This window comes from Heterodontus francisci, unplaced genomic scaffold (genome assembly GCF_036365525.1).
Source record: "Heterodontus francisci isolate sHetFra1 unplaced genomic scaffold, sHetFra1.hap1 HAP1_SCAFFOLD_559, whole genome shotgun sequence".
Classification (NCBI taxonomy): Eukaryota; Metazoa; Chordata; class Chondrichthyes; order Heterodontiformes; family Heterodontidae; genus Heterodontus; species Heterodontus francisci.
Genome location: NW_027140896.1, coordinates 445,060 through 468,997, shown reverse-complemented (window position 1 = coordinate 468,997; position 23,938 = coordinate 445,060). Strand labels below are relative to the sequence as shown.

General features: G+C 51.5%; 1 protein-coding gene across 1 annotated transcript in view; it reads left to right on the top strand.

Moving 5' to 3' along the window:
* Positions 1-23,938, top strand: part of LOC137361344 (plectin-like) — a 628,221-nt gene that overhangs the window by 278,556 nt on the left and 325,727 nt on the right. The window contains 1 exon segment of the mRNA XM_068026237.1: positions 22,494-22,555. Coding sequence (XP_067882338.1) covers positions 22,494-22,555 — 62 coding nt within the window.

The window sequence follows — 23,938 nt, the reverse complement described above, 5'->3', positions numbered from 1 at the left end:
GGTCCTGCTCTCGTCTGCTAAAAGTGCTCACTATTCTAGAATCATCCTGGAATGCAATGATAACTGTCGGCTTCTTTTCCCTACTGTAACCTGCCTTCTTAAACCCGTCTCCCTTGTCCCCTCCACCCTCACCTCCAACAGTAAGTGTGAGGAGCTCATGAACTTCTTTGCCACTAAGATTGAGACCATCCAATCAGCTGCCTCTGCCGTGTCCCTTCCACTAACCCACCGGGCGAAACTTCCTCTCATACTCCCCCCTGCCCCAGCTCTGAACTTGCATCTTTTTCCCGTTTCTCTCCTGCCACCCCTCGTGCCCTCTCTGAGCTCCTCTTGTCCATGAGACCCGCCACTTGCACTCTCCATCCTATTCCCACTAAATTGCTGATCAATCACTTTCCCCTCCTGGTCCCCATGTTAGTCAATATTGTTCACAGAATCACTGAATAATACAGTGCAGAAGAGGCCCTCGGCCCATCAAGTCTGCACCGATGCATTAAAACACCTGACCTGTCTACCTAATCCCATTTGCCAGCACTTGGCCCAGAGCCTTCAATGTTATGACGTTGTTAATGGTGTTCTCTCCACTGTTATTGACCCCTCTCATTTAAACCTAAGGCTTGCAAAGAGGTCACTGCAGAGATAGTAGATGTACTGGTTATGATTTTCCAAAATTTCCTGGATTTTCGAATGGCCACAGTGGATTGAAAGTTAGCAGATATAACTCTGTTATTCAAGAAAGGAGGGCGAGAGAAAACAGGGAACTACATTCCAGTTAACTTAACAGCAGTGAACAGGAAAATGCTGGAATCTGTAATTAAGGAAGTCTTAACAATGCACTTAAAAAAGCACAGTATGATTAGACAAAGTCAACATGGTTTTATGAAAGAAAAATTGTGTTTGACAAATTTATTAGATCTTTTTGAAGTTGTAACTAGCAGGGTAGATAAAGGCAAACCTGTAGATGTAATATACTTGGATTTCCAAGAGACATTTGGTAAGGTGCCACACAAAAGGATAATACACAGAATAAGGGCTCATGGAGTTGGGGGTAATATATTAGCATGGATGGAGGATTTGTTAACGGACAGGAAGCAGAAAGTAAGGATAAATGGGGCATTTTCAAGTTGGCAGGCAGTGAAGAGTGGGGTGTTACAAGGATCAGCTATTTCTATATTATATGAATAACTTGGATGAAGAAATAGAGAGTAATGTATCTAAGTTTGCTGATGATAGAAAGCTCGGTGGAAAGATAAGCTGTGGGGAGGATGTAGAGAGGCTGTAAAGAGATATAGACAAGTTTAGTGAGTGGACAACAAGATGGTAAATGGAGTATAATGTGGGGAAGTGTGAGTTTCTAAAATTTGTTCATGGGATGTGAGCATCATTGACAATGGCGACATTTATTGCCCATCCCAAATTGCCCTCGGTTTGGTAGGCAGAATCGAAAAGCAGAATATTTTTAAAATGGCGAGAAAGTGTTAAATGTTGATCAGAGTTTTGGGTGTCCTTGTACATGAAACACAGGAAGTTAACATGCAGGCACAGCAAGCAATTAGGAAAGCAAATGGCATGTTGGATGTAGGCCGTCAGGTCCTAGGGATTTGTCAGTTTTTAGTCCCTTTAATTTCTCCAGTACTTTTCTTTACTAATGTTAATTACTGGAAGTTCTGCAGGCTGATTAGACCCTTGGTTGCCCACTATTTCTGGTCTGCTTCTTGTGTCTTCTACCATGAAGACAGATACAAAATATTTTACTCGTGTCTCAGCCTCAAAGAGACCAATGTTACCTTTGCTGTTCTTTTCTATTTTACTTCTAGAAGCTTTTACAATGTGTTTTTATATTTCAGACCACTTTACTCTCAGATTCTCCCTTTGCTGGTTTCTAAAGCACTTCTAATCCTCAAGCATATCACTCCTGGCAACATTATAAGCCTCTTTTAATCTAATGCAATCCTTAACCTCTTTAGTTAGTCACAGATGGATCATTTTTCCTGTGGAGTTTTTATGTCTCAATGGAATGTTGGTACGTTGAAAATTATGAAATATTTTTTGAAATGTTCACCATTATATCCAAGTTTGCTGATAACATTACATTAGGTGACCCAGTAAATAGTGTAGTTGGGGACAGGAAGTTTCAAAGGGACATTAATTGAGTAAATGAGTAAAATTATAACGGATGGAATTCAGTGTGGGCAAGTGTGAGGTCATCAGCTTAGGACCTGTGAAAGTTCAGAGTATTTTCTAAATATTTCGAGGCTCAGAGCTTTGGAGATGCAGAGATTTAGAAGTCCAGGGACAGAAATGACTAAAAGCTAGTGGGCAGGTACAAAAAAAATTAAAAGTCTAATGGATGTGGGCCTTTATCTGAAGGACACGAATATGAAATGATGCTTCAGACATACAGAGCCTTGGTTAGACTCCATCTGGAGTAACTGTGTTCAGTTCTGGGCTCCGTGCCTCAGGAAGGATATATTGGCCTTGGAGGGGGTGAAGTGCAGATTCACCAGAATGATCGGGGGATTTAAAGGGTTACATTATGTGGACAGGCTGTATAAACTAGATACTGCCTGGCCTGCTGAGTAGTTGCAGCATTTTCTGTTTTCATTTCTGATTTCCAGCATCCAGAGTATTTTGCTTGTGTATAGACGAGACTTGTATTCATGAATATCAAAGATTAAGGGTGATCCAGTGGAGGTGCTAAAGTTGATTAAAGGATTTGGTTCATCTGGTAGAGAGTCCAGAACAAGGAGGCAGAACCTTCAAATTCGAGTCAGGCTGTTCAGAGGTGCTGTCAGGAAGCAGCTGTTCAGACAGGAGACAGTCCCCCCCTTACCCCCACCAGCTCACAGTCTGTCTTAGTCCTGAGCTTCTCCTGGGTGCATTGATGGAGTATGTTGGGAGCGAGGAGGAGGTTAATTTTGTTCAGTGTGCCCTCTCTCCATATCTCTCTCTCACTCTGTGTGTGTCTCTCTCTATGTCTCTTTCCCTTTCCCCCTCTATGTCTGGTCTCTCTGACCCTTTCTCTCTCTCTCTCCGTGTCTCTCTCTCTCTCTCTCCCTTTCCCTCTCTCTGTCTCCCTCTCTCTCTTTGTTCCTTTCCCTTTCTTTGTCTGTGTCCCTCTCCCTTTCTCTCTCCCTCCATGTCTCTCCCCCTTTCTCTCTCCCTCTCTCTCCATGTCTCTCTCCCTTTCTCTCTCTCTCCGTGTCTCTCTTTCTCTCCATGTCTTTCCCTTTCTCTCCCTCTCTCCATGTCTCTCTCCCTTTCTCTCTCACTCCGTGTCTCTCTTTCTCTCCATGTCTCTCTCCCTTTCTCTTTCTGTCTTTGTCTCTGTATCACTCTGTGGGAAGTGGGGGTCTGTGTTGCTCACAGCTATTCCTGGGGTATTTATTTCTTTAATCAGCCCATTCGCTCCCCTCGGTTGGTCGTATGTCTGCGGGTCACACTTTGGAGCTGGTCCAGGTTCTGTCAAAATTATATCCGCCTTGGTAGTTGCGCACTGCGTAACTGGGCTGATCCACCTTGGTAGCAGCCCTGAACTCACTCACTCCCTTCTCACTCCTCCGCACTGTCCTGTACCCTCCCTGCTCACTCCCTCCCTGCTCGCTCACTCCCTGCTCGCTCACTCCCTGCTCACTCCCTCCCTGCTCGCTCACTCCCTGCTCACTCCCTCCCTGCTCGCTCACTCCCTGCTCACTCCCTCCCTGCTCGCTCACTCCCTGCTCGCTCACTCCCTGCTCGCTCACTCCCTGCTCGCTCACTCCCTGCTCACTCCCTCCCTGCTCGCTCACTCCCTGCTCGCTCACTCCCTACTCACTCCCTGCTCGCTCACTCCCTGCTCACTCCCTCCCTGCCCCCTCCCTGCTCACTCCCTCCCTGACCCCTCCCTGCTCACTCCCTCCCTGCTCACTCCCTCCCTGCTCGCTCACTCCCTGCTCGCTCACTCCCTGCTCACTCCCTCCCTGCTCCCTCCCTGCTCACTCCCTCCCTGCTCACTCCCTCCCTGCTCGCTCACTCCCTGCTCGCTCACTCCCTACTCACTCCCTGCTCACTCCCTCCCTGCCCCCTCCCTGCTCACTCCCTCCCTGCTCGCTCACTCCCTGCTCACTCACTCCCTGCTCACTCCCTCCCTGCCCCCTCCCTGCTCACTCCCTCCCTGCTCACTCCCTCCCTGTTCACTCCCTGCTCGCTCCCTCCCTGCTCGCTCCCTCCCTGCTCACTCCCTCCCTGCTCGCTCACTCCTTGCTCACTCCCTCCCTGCTCGCTCCCTCCCTGCTCGCTCCCTCCCTGCTCGCTCAATCCCTGCTCACTCCCTCCCTGCTCGCTCACTCCCTGCTCACTCCCTCCCTGCCCCCTCCCTGCCTGCCCCCTCCCTGCTCACTCCCTCCCTGCTCACTCCCTCCCTGCTCGCTCACTCCCTGCTCGCTCACTCCCTGCTCGCTCCCTCCCTGCTCACTCCCTGCTCGCTCACTCCTTGCTCACTCCCTCCCTGCTCGCTCCCTCCCTGCCCCCTCCCTGCTCACTCCCTCCCTGATCGCTCCCTCCCTGCCCCCTCCCTGCTCACTCCCTCCCTGCTCGCTCAATCCCTGCTCACTCCCTCCCTGCTCGCTCCCTCCCTGCTCACTCCCTCCCTGCTCGCTCCCTCCCTGCTCGCTCCCTCCCTGCCCCCTCCCTGCTCACTCCCTCCCTGCTCGCTCAGTCCCTGCTCACTCCCTCCCTGCTCACTCCCTCCCTGCTCACTCCCTCCCTGCTCGCTCCCTCCCTGCTCACTCCCTCCCTTCTCGCTCCCTCCCTGCTCGCTCCCTCCCTGCTCACTCCCTCCCTGCTCGCTCCCTCCCTGCTCCCTCCCTCCCTGCTCACTCCCTCCCTGCTCGCTCAGTCCCTGCTCACTCCCTCCCTGCTCGCTCCCTCCCTGCTCGCTCCCTCCCTGCTCGCTCCCTCCCTGCGCACTCCCTCCCTGCCCCCTCCCTGCTCACTCCCTCCCTGCTCGCTCCCTCCCTGCTCCCTCCCTGCTCACTCCCTCCCTTCTCACTCCCTCCCTGCCCCCTCCCTGCTCACTCCCTCCGTGCTCACTCCCTCCTGCTCCCTCCCTGCCCCCTCCCTGCTCACTCTTTCCCTGCTCACACCCTCCCTGCCTCCTCCCTGCTCACTCACTCCCTGCTCATTCCCTCCCTGCCCCCTCCCTGCTCACTCCCTCCCTGCCCCCTCCCTGCCTCCTCCCTGCTCACTCCCTCCCTGCCTCCTCCCTGCTCACTCACTCCCTGCTCACTCACTCCCTGCTCACTCACTCCCTGCTCACTCCCTCCCTGCCCCCTCCCTGCCCCCTCCCTGCCCCCTCCCTGCTCACTCCCTCCCTGCCCCCTCTCTGCCCCCTCCCTGCTCACTCCCTGCCCCCTCCCTGCTCACTCCCTGCTCACTCCCTTCTCCCTCCCTGCTCACTCCCTGCTCACTCCCTGCTCACTCCCTTCTCCCTCCCTGCTCACTCCCTGCTCACTCCCTGCTCCCTCCCTGCTCCCTCCCTGCTCCCTCCCTGCTCACTCCCTGCTCCCTCCCTGCTCCCTCCCTGCTCACTCCCTGCTCACTCCTTGCTCACTCCTTGCTCACTCCTTGCTCACTCCCTGCTCACTCCTTGCTCACTCCTTGCTCACTCCCTGCTCACTCCCTGCTCACTCCCTGCCCCCTCCCTGCTCACTCCCTGCTCCCTCCCTGCTCCCTCCCTGCTCCCTCCTTGCTCACTCCTTGCTCACTCCTTGCTCACTCCCTGCTCACTCCCTGCTCACTCCCTGCTCACTCCCTGCCCCCTCCCTGCTCACTCCCTTCTCCCTCCCTGCTCACTCCGTGTCACTCCCTGCTCCCTTCTCTGGGCTCTCTGCCTAAAGGGATCTCTCCTTAGCTGGCTGGCAGTTTATTACTGTGATGACTGTTGGCCACACCTCATTCCGCACCTTCGAGTGTTGGGAGGGGCTGGGATTGAAAACTTTGTGAGTCTCGCACTGACAGGCATTGCTCTGTTAGCAGCGAGGGTGCAGTCAGAGGGAGGGAGCAGTCATCAAACCGCAGTTTGCAAACAGGCAGCAGGAGCAGGAGCAGGAGCAGAGTCTCTCTGTGTTCACCAGTACTTCTCACACTCTCACGACAAGATGCACAAAGGGCAGGAAACCAGAAATCAACTTACATCGGATGACAGGCTGTACCTGGACATGCTAAAGTCCACTGAGGGCAGAAAAGGTATTTAATGATTGCGGTGGAGTTAGTTTCAGAGCTGAACAACAGATAGGACGGAACGTTTAGTCAGGATGTTGGTTATTGGATTGCAGCTGTGCTTCTGTTAACTATTTCAGGTCTGGATTTGCCACACTCTGATCTCGGGCTCTTGAGTTCAGCCTGATCTCTGCTGCAGGAGGATCTGACAGATCTCTCCTGGTCTCTGCTGTCTCTCACAGTGTTCTTCCCTTCGTCACCCAGACTGCCTACTTCCACCTCCGCCGCCCACATCTGCCTCAGCTCATCTGCTGCTGAAACCTTCATCCGTGCCTTCGTTACCTCTCGACTTGACTATTCCAACACTCTGCTCGCTGGTCTCCCACATTCTACCCTCCATAAACTTTAGGTCACCCAAAACTCTGCTGCCCATGGCTTTACTCACACCAAGGCCCATTCTCCTATCACCCCTGTGCTCACTGACCTACACTGGCTCCCGGTGAAGAAACATCTTGACTTTAAAATTCTCATCCTCATTTTCATATCCCTCCACGTCCTCGCCCCTCCCTATCTCTGTAATCTCCTCCAGCCTCACAACCCTCCGAGATCTCTCTGCTCCTTTAATTCTGGCCTCTTGAGCATCACTGATTTTAATGGCTCCACCATTGGTGGCCGTGCATTCAGCTGCCTGGGCCCCAAGCTCTGGAATTCCCTCCCTAAACCCCTCCACCTCTACCTTAAATATCAGCTGTTGATCACTTGGAAGCTTTCTGGCCCCTGAGTCAGAAGGTTGTGGCTTCAAGTCTTACTCCAGAAACTAAAACGCATAATCCAGGCTGACACTCACAGTGTCAGTACTGAGGGAGTACTGCACTGTCGGAGGGTCAGTACTGAGGGAGTGCTGCACTGTCAGAGGGTCAGTACTGAGGGAGTGCTGCACTTTCGGAGGGTCAGTACTGAGGGAGTGCTGCACTGTCGGAGGGTCAGTACTGAGGGAGTGCTGCACTGTCGGAGGGTCAGTACTGAGGGAGTGCTGCACTTTCGGAGGGTCAGTACTGAGGGAGTGCTGCACTGTCGGAGGGTCAGTACTGAGGGAGTGCTGCACTGTCGGAGGGTCAGTACTGAGGGAGTGTTGCACTTTCGGAGGGTCAGTACTGAGGGAGTGCTGCACTGTCGGAGGGTCAGTACTGAGGGAGTGCTGCACTGTCAGAGGGTCAGTACTAAGGGAGTGCTGCACTGTCGTAGGGTCAGTACTCAGGGAGTGCTGCACTGTCGGAGGGTCAGTACTGAGGGAGTGTTGCACTGTCAGAGGGTCAGTACTGAGGGAGTGCTGCACTGTCGGAGGGTCAGTACTGAGGGAGTGTTGCACTGTCGGAGGGTCAGTACTGAGGGAGTGCTGCACTGTCGGAGGGTCAGTACTGAGGGAGTGCTGCACTGTCGGAGGGTCAGTGCTGAGGGAGTGTTGCACTGTTGGAGGGTCAGTACTGAGGGAGTGTTGCACTGTCGGAGGGTCAGTACTGAGGGAGTGCTGCACTGTCGGAGGGTCAGTACTGAGGGAGTGTTGCACTGTCAGAGGGTCAGTACTGAGGGAGTGTTGCACTGTCAGAGGGTCAGTACTGAGGGAGTGCTGCACTGTCGGAGGGTCAGTACTGAGGGAGTGTTGCACTGTCGGAGGGTCAGTACTGAGGGAGTGCTGCACTGTCAGAGGGTCAGTACTGAGCGAGTGTTGCACTGTCAGAGGGTCAGTACTGAGGGAGTGTTGCACTGTCGGAGGGTCAGTACTGAGGGAGTGTTGCACTGTCGGAGGGTCAGTACTGAGGGAGTGTTGCACTGTCAGAGGGTCAGTACTGAGGGTGTGTTGCACTGTCAGAGGGTCAGTACTGAGGGAGTGTTGCACTGTCGGAGGGTCAGTACTGAGGGAGTGTTGCACTGTCGGAGGGTCAGTACTGAGGGAGTGCTGCACTGTCGGAGGGTCAGTACTGAGGGAGTGTTGCACTGTCGGAGGGTCAGTACTGAGGGAGTGCTGCACTGTCAGAGGTGCTGTCTTTTGGGATGAGATTTCAAAGCGAGGGCCCTGTCTGCCCTCCCAGGTGGATGTAAAAGATCCCATGGCCACTATTTCTGAAGAGGAGCAGGGGATCTCTCCACGGTGTCCTGGCCAGTATTTATCCCTCAAGCAACATCATAAAAATAGGTTATTTGGTATTATCACATTGTGTGTGGGATCTTGCTGTGCGCAAGTTGGCTGCTGCGTTTCCTACAAGATTTTGGCCACCAGTCTCCGTATGTGGCTAAGTGTCACCTTCTGTCTGATAATGCTCCTCTCAGATGCCTTGTGTTTTAGCACAATAAAGCCACTTTATAAATAGAAGTTGTTGTTGAGTTTAACCCCCCAGATGTGTCCCCGAGGACACATTCATCCCCATCTCGTAATCCTCTTCTACATCAGCCCAAATGGAAACGTGACCACATCTCTCTCCATCCATTTTCACCTCCTCTTCTTCCCACCCTCCTGCCCTGTAGCAGGGGCCCGAGAGGGTCGTCTCATTTCCAGTGATAGAAACATGAAAACAGTCACTTTCTAATAAAGATAACACAAACTGTTGATTAAATTAAGGATTATATCCATGAACTGGCAGTGTTACAAATAACTATCATTATAGACATGTGCAATTGCACTCCCCACCTTGTACACACTCACTGCTACTTGTGTGTGTGCTCACACACTCCCCATCTTGTGCACTCTCACTGGTGCGTGTGTCTGTGCTCACACACTCCCTACCTTGTATACCCTCACTGGTACTTGCGTGTTCTCACACCCTCCCCACCTTGTACACACTCACTGGTACGTGTGTCTGTGCTCGGACACTCCCCATCTTGTATACCCTCACTGGTACATGTGTATTCTCACACACTCCCCATCTTGTACGCACTCACTGGTACATGTGTGTTCTCACACCCTCCCCACCTTGTACACACTCACTGGTACGTGTGTCTGTGCTCGCACAGTCCCCATCTTGTATACACTCACTGGTACATGTGTGTTCTCACACACTTCCAACCTTGTACACACTCACTGGTACATGTGTGTGTGCTTACACACTCACCTCCTTGTACACACTCACTGGTATGTGTTTGTGCTCACACACTCCTCACCTTGTACACACTCTCCAGTACCTGTGTGTGTGCTTACACACTCACCTCCTTGTACACACTCGCTGTTACACGTGTGTGCTCACATATTCCGCACCTTGTACACACTCACTATTGCTCTTGTTTTGCTCTTCATTTTTCTACATTCTGCCTGTTGAGACATGAGCTGAAACTCTTTACCTATTTGTGCAGTGTGACAGTGATTATTTTACAGAGCACAGGCTCCCCCAGTCAGGTGGAATCAAACCGTGATAACGCAACTGAAAATCAATGTGAAAGGAGGCGATGAAATGTGCAGGGAATTGTTACTCATGTTACAAACTGTGACTGGTTTAGAAACACAGAAAATTTACAGTCCATTCAGCTCCTCGCTATATCAGTCCCTCACAGAAATCTCTTCCCCTCTCTCCCCATATCTCTGCATCAATCCCAAACTAATCCCACTGCTCAATTCTCTGCCCATATCCCAGTATCAATCCCAAACTAATCTCACTGCCGCACTCTCTCCCCATCGCCCTGTATCAATCCCAAACTAATCCCACTGCTCAATTCTCTGCCCATATCCCAGTATCAATCCCAAACTAATCTCACTGCCGCACTCTCTCCCCATCGCCCTGTATCAATCCCAAACTAATCCTACTGCCCTGCTCTCTCCCCATAGCCCTGTATCAATCCCAAACTAATCGCACTGCCCCACTCTCTCCCCATAGCCCTGTATCAATCTCAAACTACTCCCACTGCCCCACTCTCTCCGCATAGCCCTGTATCAATCCCAAACTACTCCCACTGCCCCACTCTCTCCCCATAGCCCTGTATCAATCCCAAACTAATCCCACTGCCCCACTCTCTCCGCATAGCCCTGTATCAATCCCAAACTAATCCCACTGCCCCGCTCTCTCCCCATAGCCCTGTATCAATCCCAAACTAACCCCACTGCCCCAATCTCTCCCCATAGCCCTGTATCAATCTCAAACTACTCCCACTGCCCCACTCTCTCCGCATAGCCCTGTATCAATCCCAAACTAATCCCACTGCCCCGCTCTCTCCCCATAGCCCTGTATCAATCCCAAACTAATCCCACTGCCCCACTCTCTCCCCATGGTCCTGTGTCAATCCCCAAACTAATACCACTGCCCCACTCTCTCCCCATAGCCCTGTATCAAATCCCAAACTAATACCACTGCCCCACTCTCTCCCCATGGTCCTGTATCAATCTCAAACTAAACCCACTGCCCCACTCTCTCCCCATAGCCCTGTATCGATCCCAAACTAATCCCACTGCCCAGCTCTCGCCAAATTACCCTGTACCAATCCCAAACTAACCCCACTGCCCCACTCTCTCCCCATAGCCCTGTATCAATCCCAAACTAATCCCACTGCCCCGCTCTCTCTCCATAGCCCTGTATCAATCCCAAACTAATCCCACTGCCCCACTCTCTCCCCTTATCCCTGTATCAATCCCAAACTAATCCCACTGCCCCACTCTCTTCCAAGACCCTGTATCAATCCCAAACTAATCCCACTGCCCCACTCTCTCCCCATAACCCTGTATCCATCCCAAACTAATCCCACTGCCCGCTCTCTCCCCATCGCCCTGTATCAATCCCAAACTAACCCCACTGCCCCAATCTCTCCCCATAGCCCTGTATCAATCCCAAACTAACCCCACTGCCCCACTCTCTCCCCATAGCCCTGTATCAATCCCAAACTAATCCCACTGCCCCACTCTCTCCCCATAGCCCTGTATCAATCCCAAACTAACCCCACTGCCCCACTCTCTCCCCATTGCCCTGTATCAATCCCAAACTAATCCCACTGCCCCACTCTCTCCCCATAGGCCTGTATCCATCCCAAACTAATCCCACTGCCCACTATCCCCCCATTGCCCTGTATCAATCCCAAATTAATCCCACTGCCCCAATCTCTCCCCATAGCCCTGTATCAATCCCAAACTAACCCCACTGCCCCACTCTCTCCCCATAGCTTGGTATCAATCCCAAACTAATCCCACTGCCCCACTCTCTCCCCATAGCTTGGTATCAATCCCAAACTAAACCCACTGCCCCACTCTCTCCCCATAGCTTGGTATCAATCCCAAACTAAACCCACTGCCCCACTCTCTCCCCATAGCTAGGTATCAATCCCAAACTAATCCCACTGCCCCACTCTCTCCCCATCGCCCTGTATCAATCCCAAACTAATCCCACTGCCCGCTCTCCCCCCATTGCCCTGTATCAATCCCAAACTAATCCCACTGCCCCACTCTCTCCCCATAGCCCGGGATCAATCCCAAACTAATCCCACTGCCCCACTCTCTCCCGGTAACCCTGTATCAATCCCAAACTAATCCCACTGCCCCACTCTCTCCCCATAGGCCTGTATCCATCCCAAACTAATCCCACTGCCCGCTCTCCCCCCATTGCCCTGTATCAATCCCAAATTAATCCCACTGCCCCACTCTCTCCCCATCGCCCGGTATCAATCCCAAACTAACCCCACTGCCCCACTCTCTCCCCATCGCCCGGTATCAATCCCAAACTAATCCCACTGCCCCACTCTCTCCCCATAGGCCTGTATCCATCCCAAACTAATCCCACTGCCCGCTCTCCCCCCATTGCCCTGTATCAATCCCAAATTAATCCCACTGCCCCAATCTCTCCCCATAGCCCTGTATCAATCCCAAACTAACCCCACTGCCCCACTCTCTCCCCATCGCCCGGTATCAATCCCAAACTAATCCCACTGCCCGCTCTCCCCCCATTGCCCTGTATCAATCCCAAACTAAACCCACTGCCCCACTCTCTCCCCATAGCCCGGTATCAATCCCAAACTAATCCCACTGCCCCACTCTCTCCCCATCGCCCTGTATCAATCCCAAACTAATCCCACTGCCCGCTCTCCCCCCATTGCCCTGTATCAATCCCAAACTAAGCCCACTGCCCCACTCTCTCCCCTTCGCCCGGTATCAATCCCAAACTAATCCCACTGCCCCACTCTCTCCCCATCGCCCTGTATCAATCCCAAACTAATCCCACTGCCCGCTCTCCCCCCATTGCCCTGTATCAATCCCAAACTAACCCCACTGCCCCACTCTCTCCCCATCGCCCGGTATCAATCCCAAACTAATCCCACTGCCCGCTCTCCCCCCATTGCCCTGTATCAATCCCAAACTAATCCCACTGCCCCAATCTCTCCCCATAGCCCTGTATCAATCCCAAACTAACCCCACTGCCCCACTCTCTCCCCATCGCCCTGTATCAATCCCAAACTAATCCCACTGCCCCACTCTCTCCCCATAGCCCTGTATCAATCCCAAACTAATCCCACTGCCCCACTCTCTCCCCATAGCCCGGTATCAATCCCAAACTAATCCCACTGCCCGCTCTCCCCCCATTGCCCGGTATCAATCCCAAACTAATCCCACTGCCCCACTCTCTCCCCATAGCCCGGTATCAATCCCAAACTAATCCCACTGCCCGCTCTCCCCCCATTGCCCGGTATCAATCCCAAACTAATCCCACTGCCCCACTGTCTGCCCAGATCCAAACCACTCGCTTCAAAAAGAAACTTTTTCCTCATGTCGCCTTTGATTGTTTCACCAATTACTTTAAATCTGTGTCCTCTGGTTCTCGACCTTTCTATCAATGAGAACAGGTTCCCATTATTTACTCTGTCCAGACATCTCATGGTTTTGAACTTCTCTTCAAATCTCCTCTCGACCTTCTCTTAGGAGAGCAGCCGCGGTTTCTCCGAGGTTTCTCCAATTAACTGAAGTTCCTTTTTGCTGGAACCATTCTTGTGAATCTTTTTTGCCCAGAATTGGACACAATACTCCAGTTGCGGCCAAACCAGCATTTTATAAAAATGTCATCATAACTTCCTTGCTTTTGTACGCTGTACCCCAATTTATAAAGAATAGGATAGTGTATGCTTTATTAACCACTTTATCAACCTGCCCTGCCACCTTCAGTGATTTGTGCACATTTGCAGTCCGAAAAACAACTTTTCCACCACTGCTCTCTGTCACTGAGCCAATGAAGTATCCACCCTGCTACTGTCCCTTTTATTTCATGGGCTTCAACTTTGCTGACAAGTCTGTTGTGTGGCATTTATCTAATGCTTTTTGGAAGTCCATGTAAACCACATCAACAGCATTGCCTTCACTAACTCCCTCTGTTACTGCATCAAAAAACTCCAGCAAATTAGTTAAACATGAAAATAAAAGCAAAATACTGCAGATGCTGGAAATCTGAAATAAAAACAAGAAATGCTGGAAATACTCAGCAGGTCTGGCAGCATCTGTGAAAAGAGAAGCAGAGTTAATGTTTCAGGTCAGTGACCCTTCATAAGAACTGGCAGATATTAGAAATGTAAAAGGTTTTAAGCAAGTAAAGTTGGGGGTGGGTGAGGGGGTGCGGGGGGAGGGTGGGGGTGGAGGGGGGGTGCGGGTGGCAAGAGATAACAGAGGAGAAGGGGTAAATAGGACAAGGTCACAGAATAGCTGACCAGAAGGTCATGGGACAAAGATATGTTAATGGTGTGTTGAAAGACAAAGCATTAGTACAGATAGGGTGTTAATGGACTGAAAATTGAACAGCCACAAGTACGAACATGAAAAAAAAGTGGGTAAGCAAACTGAACAAACTAAGATGAAATAAAATAAACGCAAAAAAAATATTAAAAAAATAAAAAATAACTAAAAATGAAAGTAAAATGGGGGGCCAGTCATGCTCTGAAATGATTGAACTCAATGTTCAGTCCGGCAGGCTGTAGTGTGCCTAATCGGTAGATGAGATGCTGTTTCTCGAGCTTGCGTTGATGTTCACTGGAACACAGCAGCAATCCCAGGACAGAGATGTGAGCATGAGAGCAGGGGGGAGTGTTGAAATGACAAGCAACCGGAAGCTCGGGGTCCTGTTTGTGGACTGAGCAGAAAGCCGTCACCCAGTCTGCGTTTGGTCTCCCCAATGTAGAGGAGACCACATTGTGAGCAGCGAATACAGTATACTACATTGAAAGAAGTAGAAGTAAATCACTGCTTCACCTGAAAGGAGTGTTTGGGGCCTGGGATAGTGAGGAGAGAGGAGGTAAATGGGCAGGTATTACACCTCCTGCGATTGCAGGGGAAAGTGCCATGGGAAGGGGACGAGGTGGTGGGGGTAATGGAGGAGTGGACCAGGGTGTCACATTTCTAATATTTGTCAGTTCTGATGAAGGGTCACTGACCTGAAACATTAACTCTGTTTCTCTCTCCACAGATGCTGCCAGACCTGCTGAGTATTTCCAGCACTTTCTGTTTTTAGTTTAGTTAAACATGATTTGCCTTTAACAATTCCATGCTGTCTTTCCTTAATTAATCCGCACTTGTCCAAGTGACTGTTAATTTTGACCCAGATTATTGTTTCTAGAAGTTTTCCCACCACAAATGTTAAACTGATTGGCTTGCAGTTGCTGGGTTTACCTTTACACCCTTTTTTGAACAAGGGTGTAATATTTACAATTCTCCTTGGCACCACCCTTGTATCTAAGGAGAATTGGAAGATTATGGTCATTATCTCTGCCATTTCCACCTTTACTTCCCTCAGTATCCTTAGATGTATCTCATCTGGTCCTGGTGACTTACCAACTTTAAGAACAGCCAGCCTTTCTAATACCTCCTTTTTAAAAATCAATTTTTACCCAATCCAGTGTCTCAACTAACTCCTCTTTCACTATGACTTGAGAAGCATCTTCTTCCTTGGTAAAGACGGATGCAAAGTACTCATTTAATACCTCAGCCATGCCCTCTGCCTCCATGTGTAGATTACCTTTTTGGTCTCTTATCGGCCTCACCCCTCCTTTTACTATCCTTTCACTATTTATATGCTTATAGAAGAGTTTTGCATTTGCTTTCATGTTAGCTGCTGGTCCCTTCTCACACTCTCTCTTTGCTTCTCATTTCTTTTTTCACTTCCCCTCTGAACTTTTGATATTCAGGCTGGTTCTCTCTCGTATTATCAACCTGACATGGGGGATTCAGCGATGGTAATGTCATTGAATGTCAAGGGGAGATGGTTAGATTCTCTCTTGTTGGAGATGGTCATAGCCTGGCACCTGTGTGAGGCGAATGTTACTTGCCACTTATCAGCCCAAGCCTGAATATTCTCCAGGTCTTGCTGCATTTCTACACGGACTGATTCAGTATGCACCCTTTTTCTGCTTCATCTTACTCTTTATCTCTTTCGGTTTCCAGGGAGCTCTGGATCTTTTTCTCCACCTTTCACCCTCTTGGGAATGTATCTCGACTGGACCAGCACTATTTCCTCTTTAAAGGCAGAGCATTGTCCTATTACAGTTTTACCTGCCAATCTTTGATTCCAATTCACCTGGGCCAGATCTGTTCTCATCCCATTGAAGTTGGCCCTCCCACAATTAATTATTTTTATTCTGGATTGCTCCTTGTCCTTAGCCATCCGAACCTTTATGATGTTGTGGTCTCTTTTCCCCTAAATGTTCCACTTGTCCCACCTCATTCCCCAGAACCCGATCCAGTAATGCCTCCTTCCTCATCGGACTGAAAACATACTGATCAAGAGAATTCTCCTGAACACACTTTAGAACCTCTTTCCCCTCACTGCCCTTTACACTATTACTATCCCAGTCTATATTAGGAGATTATTGAAGTCCCCCATTATAACTGCTGTATACTTTTTGCACCTCTCTGTAATTTCCTTGCAAATTTGCTACTTTAGCACCATTCCTCAGAATTATTCCAGGGATGAGGGATTTTAGTTACAAGGTTAGGTTGGAGAAGCTGGGGTTGTTCTCCTTGGAGCAAAGGAGATTGAGGGGGGATTTGATAGAGGTTTACAAGATTATGACAGGTTTGGACAAGGAAAAGCTGTTCCCATTAACTGATGGTACAATGACTAGGGGACACAGATTGAAGGTTTTGAGGACAATGCCATTTTATCAGCAGTGGGAAAGCTGGCAGGCATGACACCTGCTGGGAGCCCAGCTGAGCGATTAAAATGGCCAATTAATGGTCACTTCCCACCTCCGCAGGTGCTTTGATCTGTGGGAGACAGACCAGTAAAACCTGGTGGATTCCAGGGTGTGTGGGTGGCCCTCCTTTTTGGGCACGCCATGGCCAATGGAGGGGCCCTCAGCAGGAATGGCCATCCTGTGGCAACGTCACTGCCTGCCCTCCACGTCCTCACCAGTCACAGGGGCCTGTCTACCAGGCCCTGGTGTCCCCTGACCTTATTTACCTGTCTGTGAGGCAGTATGGCTGTCCTGCCGGTGCAGCCCTAAAGATCGGCCACCGCCGGAAATGGGCCTCCCTGGATCTCTCTTCCGGCCGAAGGGGATTCAATTCCCCGGATCTCTCTTCCAGCCGAAGGGGATTCAATTCCCCGGATCTCTCTTCCGGCCGAAGGGGATTCAATTCCCCGGATCTCTCTTCCGGCCGAAGGGGATTCAATTCCCCGGATCTCTCTGCCGGCCGAAGCGAATTCAATTCCCCGGATCTCTCTTCCGGCCGAAGGGGATTCAATTCCCCGGATCTCTCTGCCGGCCGAAGGGGATTCAATTCCCCGGATCTCTCTTCCGGCCGAAGGGGATTCAATTCCCCGGATCTCTCTGCCGGCCGAAGGGGATTCAATTCCCCGGATCTCTCTTCCGGCCGAAGGGGATTCAATTCTCCGGATCTCTCTTCCGGCCGAAGGGGATTCAATTCCCCGGATCTCTCTGCCGGCTGAAGGGGATTCAATTCCCCGGATCTCTCTTCCGGCCAAAGCTAATTCAATTCCCCGGATCTCTCTTCCAGCCGAAGGGGATTCAATTCCCCGGATCTCTCTTCCGGCCAAAGCTAATTCAATTCCCCGGATCTCTCTTCCAGCCGAAGGGGATTCAATTCCCCGGATCTCTCAGCCGGCTGAAGGGGATTCAATTCCCCGGATCTCTCTTCCGGCCAAAGCTAATTCAATTCCCCGGATCTCTCTTCCAGCCGAAGGGGATTCAATTCCCCGGATCTCTCAGCCGGCTGAAGGGGATTCAATTCCCCGGATCTCTCTTCCGGCCAAAGCTAATTCAATTCCCCGGATCTCTCTTCCAGCCGAAGGGGATTCAATTCCCCGGATCTCTCTTCCGGCCGAAGGGGATTCAATTCCCCGGATCTCTCAGCCGGCCGAAGGGGATTCAATTCCCTGGATCTCTCTTCCGGCTGAAGGGGATTCAATTCCCCGGATCTCTCTTCCAGCCGAAGGGGATTCAATTCCCCGGATCTCTCTGCCGGCCGAAGGGGATTCAATTCCCCGGATCTCTCTTCCGGCCGAAGGGGATTCAATTCTCCGGATCTCTCTTCCGGCCGAAGGGGATTCAATTCCCCGGATCTCTCTGCCGGCTGAAGGGGATTCAATTCCCCGGATCTCTCTTCCGGCCAAAGCTAATTCAATTCCCCGGATCTCTCTTCCAGCCGAAGGGGATTCAATTCCCCGGATCTCTCTTCCGGCCGAAGGGGATTCAATTCCCCGGATCTCTCAGCCGGCCGAAGGGGATTCAATTCCCTGGATCTCTCTTCCGGCTGAAGGGGATTCAATTCCCCGGATCTCTCTTCCAGCCGAAGGGGATTCAATTCCCCGGATCTCTCTGCCGGCCGAAGTGGATTCAATTCCCCGGATCTCTCAGCCGGCCGAAGGGGATTCAATTCCCCGGATCTCTCTTCCGGCCAAAGCGAATTCAATTCCCCGGATCTCTCTGCCGGCCGAAGGGGATTCAATTCCCCGGATCTCTCTTCCGGCCAAAGCGAATTCAATTCCCCGGATCTCTCTGCCGGCCGAAGGGGATTCAATTCCCCGGATCTCTCTTCCGGCCAAAGCGAATTCAGTTTCCCGGATCTCTCTGCCGGCCGAAGGGGATTCAATTCCCCGGATCTCTCTTCCGGCCAAAGCGAATTCAATTCCCCGGATCTCTCTGCCGGCCGAAGGGGATTCAATTCCCCGGATCTCTCTTCCGGCCAAAGCGAATTCAATTCCTCGGATCTCTCTGCCGGCCGAAGGGGATTCAATTCCCCGGATCTCTCTTCCGGCCAAAGCGAATTCAATTCCCCGGATCTCTCTGCCGGCCGAAGGGGATTCAATTCCCCGGATCTCTCTTCCGGCCAAAGCGAATTCAATTCCCCGGATCTTTCTGCCGGACGAAGGGGATTCAATTCCCCAGATCTCTCTGCCGGCCGAAGGGGATTCAATTCCCCGGATCCCGCTGCCGGACGAAGGGGATTCAATTCGCCCGGATCTCTCTTCCGGCCGCAGTGGATTCAATTCGCCCGGATCTCTCTTCCGGCCGAAGTGGATTCAATTCCCCGGATCTCTCTTCCGGCCGATGTGGATTCAATTCCCCGGATCCGTCTTCTGGCCGAAGGGGATTCAATTCCCCGGATCTCTCTTCCGGCCAAAGCGAATTCAGTTTCCCGGATCTCTCTGCCGGCCGAAGGGGATTCAATTCCCCGGATCTCTCTTCCGGCCAAAGCGAATTCAATTCCCCGGATCTCTCTGCCGGCCGAAGGGGATTCAATTCCCCGGATCTCTCTTCCGGCCAAAGCGAATTCAATTCCTCGGATCTCTCAGCCGGCCGAAGGGGATTCAATTCCCCGGATCTCTCTTCCGGCCAAAGCGAATTCAATTCCTCGGATCTCTCTGCCGGCCGAAGGGGATTCAATTCCCCGGATCTCTCTTCCGGCCAAAGCGAATTCAATTCCCCGGATCTCTCTGCCGGCCGAAGGGGATTCAATTCCCCGGATCTCTCTTCCGGCCAAAGCGAATTCAATTCCCCGGATCTTTCTGCCGGACGAAGGGGATTCAATTCCCCAGATCTCTCTGCCGGCCGAAGGGGATTCAATTCCCCGGATCCCGCTGCCGGACGAAGGGGATTCAATTCGCCCGGATCTCTCTTCCGGCCGAAGTGGATTCAATTCGCCCGGATCTCTCTTCCGGCCGAAGTGGATTCAATTCCCCGGACCTCTCTTCCGGCCGAAGTGGATTCAATTCCCCGGATCTCTCTTCCGGCCGAAGTGGATTCAATTCCCCGGATCTCTCTTCTGGCCGAAGGGGATTCAATTCCCCGGATCTCTCTTCCAGCCGAAGGGGATTCAATTCCCCAGATCTCTCTTCCAGCCGAAGGGGATTCAATTCCCCGGATCTCTCTTCCGGCCGAAGGGGATTCAATTCCCCGGATCTCTCTTCCGGCCGAAGTGGATTCAATTCCCCGGATCTCTCTTCCGGCCGAAGGTGATTCAATTCCCCGGATCTCTCTTCCGGCCAAAGCGAATTCAATTCCCCGGATCTCTCTGCCGGCCGAAAGGGATTCAATTCCCCGGATCTCTCTTCCGGCCAAAGCGAATTCAATTCCCCGGATCTCTCTTCCGGCCGAAGGGGATTCAATTCCCCGGATCTCTCTTCTGGCCAAAGCGAATTCAATTCCCCGGATCTCTCTTCCGGCCGAAGTGGATTCAATTCCCCGGATCTCTCTTCCGGCCGAAGGGGATTCAATTCCCCGGATCTCTCTTCTGGCCGAAGGGGATTCAATTCCCCGGATCTCTCTTCCAGCCGAAGGGGATTCAATTCCCCGGATCTCTCTTCTGGCCGAAGGGGATTCAATTCCCCGGATCTCTCTTCTGGACGAAGTGGATTCAATTCCCCGGATCTCTCTTCCGGCCGAAGGGGATTCAATTCCCCGGATCTCTCTGCCGGACGAAGGGGATTCAATTCCCCGGATCTCTCTTCTGGACGAAGTGGATTCAATTCCCCGGATCTCTCTTCCGGCCGAAGGGGATTCAATTCCCCGGATCTCTCTGCCGGACGAAGGGGATTCAATTCCCCGGATCTCTCTGCCGGACGAAGTGGATTCAATTCCCCGGATCTCTCTTCCGGACGAAGGGGATTCAATTCCCCGGATCTCTCTGCCGGACGAAGGGGATTCAATTCCCCGGATCTCTCTGCCGGACGAAGGGGATTCAATTCCCCGGATCTCTCTGCCGGACGAAGTGGATTCAATTCCCCGGATCTCTCTTCCGGACGAAGGGGATTCAATTCCCCGGATCTCTCTGCCGGACGAAGGGGATTCAATTCCCCGGATCTCTCTTCCGGCCCAAGCGGACTCGACTCCTGCTTTCAAGCCTGGCAGTGGGACCTCAGCCACCGACATAACATTCAGCCCAGTGACTCGATATCTTTCCCACGAGTTGGTGGTCTATCGACGACATCCAGTACTGGCAGATGCTACCTCTGTTGTTTCTTCACTCCAACCAAATCGATTCTGTCCTTGACCCCACTAGAACATTCACTCTATCCAGCACTGTAATATTATCCTTAATCAATACTGCCACCCCCCTCCTTTCTTTCCTTCCCGATCTGTCCTGAACACGTATTCAGGAATATTTAGTGCTCAGTCCTGCCATTCTTGCCCTCCCATTATCGCCACAACATCATATTCCCACTAATCATATTTACCACACTTCACACGTTTATATACACATGCACAGTAACCCTAATTTATACATCATTACATTCCCACTCACTCTAATCCTACCTTACTTTACCGCTATCTGTCTCCTAATTCTCTGTCCACTTTGTTTTTCCTGTCTAATGTTACATCCTGGTTCCCACACCCCTGCCAAGTTAGTTTAACCCCTGCCCCCCAGTTTATTTATTTATTTAGAGATTAAGCACTGAAACAGGCCCTTTGGCCCACCGAGTCTGTGCTGACCAACAACCACCCATTTATACTAATCCTACAGTCATCCCATATGCCCTACCACCTATCTACACTCGGGGCAATTTACAATCGTCAATTTACCTATCACCTGCAAGTCTTTGGCTGTGGGAGGAAACCGGAGCATCCGGCGAAAACCCACGCGGTCACAGGGAGAACTTGCAAACTCCACACAGGCAGTACCCAGAATCGAACCCGGGTCCCTGGAGCTGTGAGGCTGCGGTGCTAACCACTGCGCCACTGTGTTCTTGGCAACTTGCCTCTGCCATGTTGTGCCTTTAGCTGGAGCCATTATTGTAAAGGTTAAGCTGTTCAGGCCTGGTTAACAATCACTCCTGGACATTGCTCAGTACTTCACCCCCTGACCCCCCCCCGGCCCCTGCCCCCTGCACTCCCTGATCCCCTGCCCTCTGTCTCCTGCCCTCTGTAATCATTGTGGATTGGGGCTGTTCCGTGTTTCCCCTTGTGTTCCTCCCGCTTCGATTGGACCTGTAGGGTTGGGGAGAGGGCTGAAACCTCACTTCCTCCAGTGATGGCCAAGCCCCTAACCTGTCTCACGAGACACCATCTCCAAGCTTCCTGCTCTGTTTCTGCTGCAGGCCGTAACTCAAATTTTACAGTGTTACTCACGCAGTGTGTGGTCACCCCCTCGGGTGGGGCTGGGCTCATAGTCTGATTCCCTGAGACAGGATTCAGTCAAACTTTCTCTTGCACGGTTAGTATTTGCACTTTGCTCTGCTCCCACACAGATTCATACATTGTGGCCCATTCAGCCTTTATCGCAAGAGGATTTGAGTACAGGAGTAGGGAAGTCATGTGTCCCCTGGTTGGGGAGTCTAGAACCAGGGGACACAATTTCAAAATAAGGGGGAAGCCACTTAGGACAGAGATGAGAAGAAATATCTTTACTCAAAGGGTTGTGAATCTTTGGAATTCTCTACTCCAGAGGGCTGTGGAAGCTCAGTCATTGAGTGGGTTTAAGGCAGAGATTGACAGATTTCTAAATACAAATGACATAAAGGGATATGGGGATAGTGTGGGAAAAAGGCATTGAAGTGGATGATCAGCCATGATCGTATTGAATGGTGGAGCAGGCTCGATGGGCCGAATGGCCTGTTCCTATATTTCTATTGAGCTCTATGATATGCTGAGTGTTATTTGACAGGCTGTAACCCCAAGAGGGTGAGCAGGGGCAAGGGTGATGCCCCGGCTTGATTTTTACTCAGTACGAACAGTCTGAGTTTGCTTACTGCTCCTTCCCCCTCCCCCTCCTCTCCCCGTCATGCTCCCCTCCCTCCTTACGTCCCTCTCCCCCGTCATTCCCCCCTCCCATTCCCCTCCCCCTTGTACTCAGCTCAGGGCAAGTTTTAAGGAAATATTTTTGTTATTTTCAGATGAACGGGACCGAGTCCAGAAGAAAACTTTCACAAAATGGGTCAACAAACACCTGATGAAGGTGAGTGATGGGGGTGGGGGAAGGGAGTGATGGGGAGGTGAGAGGGGGAAGTGATGGGAGGGGAAGTGACGGGGGTGGGGGAAGGGAGTGATGGGGAGGTGGGAGGGGGAAGTGATGGGAGGGGGAGTGACGGGGGTGGGGGAAGGGAGTGATGGGGAGGTGGGAGGGGGAAGTGACAGGGAAGAGGAGGAGGGGAGTGAGGAGTGGTGGGGATGGGGGAGTGATGGGGAGGGGGCGAAGGGGAGTGACAGGTCGGGGAATTGATGAGGTAAGTTAACCCAGAGAACAGATTCACTTTGGAAGGAAGAGCATGGAGAGACAATATAAAATAAAGGATGCAATTCTAAAGGGGGTGCAGGAGCAGAGGGACCTGGATGTATATGTGCATAAATCATTGATGGTGGCAGGACAGATTGAGAGAGTGGTTAATAAGTACAGTATCCTGGGCTTTATTAATAGGGACATCGAGTACAAGAGCAAGGAAGTTATGTTGACCTTGTATAAGACACTAGTTCGGCCTCAGCTGGAGTATTGTGTCCAGTTCTGGGCACCGCACTTGAGGAAGTTTTTTTTATCTGTTTCATGGGATGTGGGTGCCGCTGGCCAGACCAGCATTTATTGTCCATCCCTAATTGCCCTTGAGAAGGTGGTGGTGAGCTGCCTTCTTGAACCGCTGCAGTCCATTTGGGGTAGGTAGACCCACAGTGCTGTTAGGAAGGGAGTTCCAGGATTTTGACCCAGTGACAGTGAAGGAACGGTGATATAGTTCCAAGTCAGGATGGTGTGTGACATGGAGGGGAACTTGTAGGCGGTGGTGTTCCCATGCATTTGCTGCCCTTGTCCTTCTAGTTGGTAGAGGCCGCGGGTTTGGAAGGTGATGTGCATCGGTGGTGGAGGGAGTGAATGTTTGTGGATGGGGTGCTGATGGTATCAATGGTTTAGTTGAGTGGGGGGAAAAGTGGCAAATGGAATTCAATCCAGAGAAGTGTGAGGTAATGCATTTGGGGAGGGCAAATAAAGTGAGGGAATACTCAATAAACAGGAGGATATTGAGAGAGGTAGAAGAAGTGAGAGACCTTGGAGTGCATGTCCACAGGTCCCTGAAGGTGGCAGGACAGGTAGATAGAGTGGTGAAGAAAGCATATGGAATGCTTTCCTTTATTGGCCGAGGTTTTGAATACAAAAGCAGGGATGTGATGCTGGAACTGTATAAAACGCTGGTTAGCCAATGTTGGAGTATTGTGTACAGTTCTGGTCATCACATTGCTCTGGAGAGAGTACAGAGGAGATTTACAAGAATGTTGCCAGGGCTTGAAAGTTGCAGCTATGAGGAAAGATTGGATTGGCTCGGGTTGTTTTCCTTAGAACAGAAGAGGCTGAGGG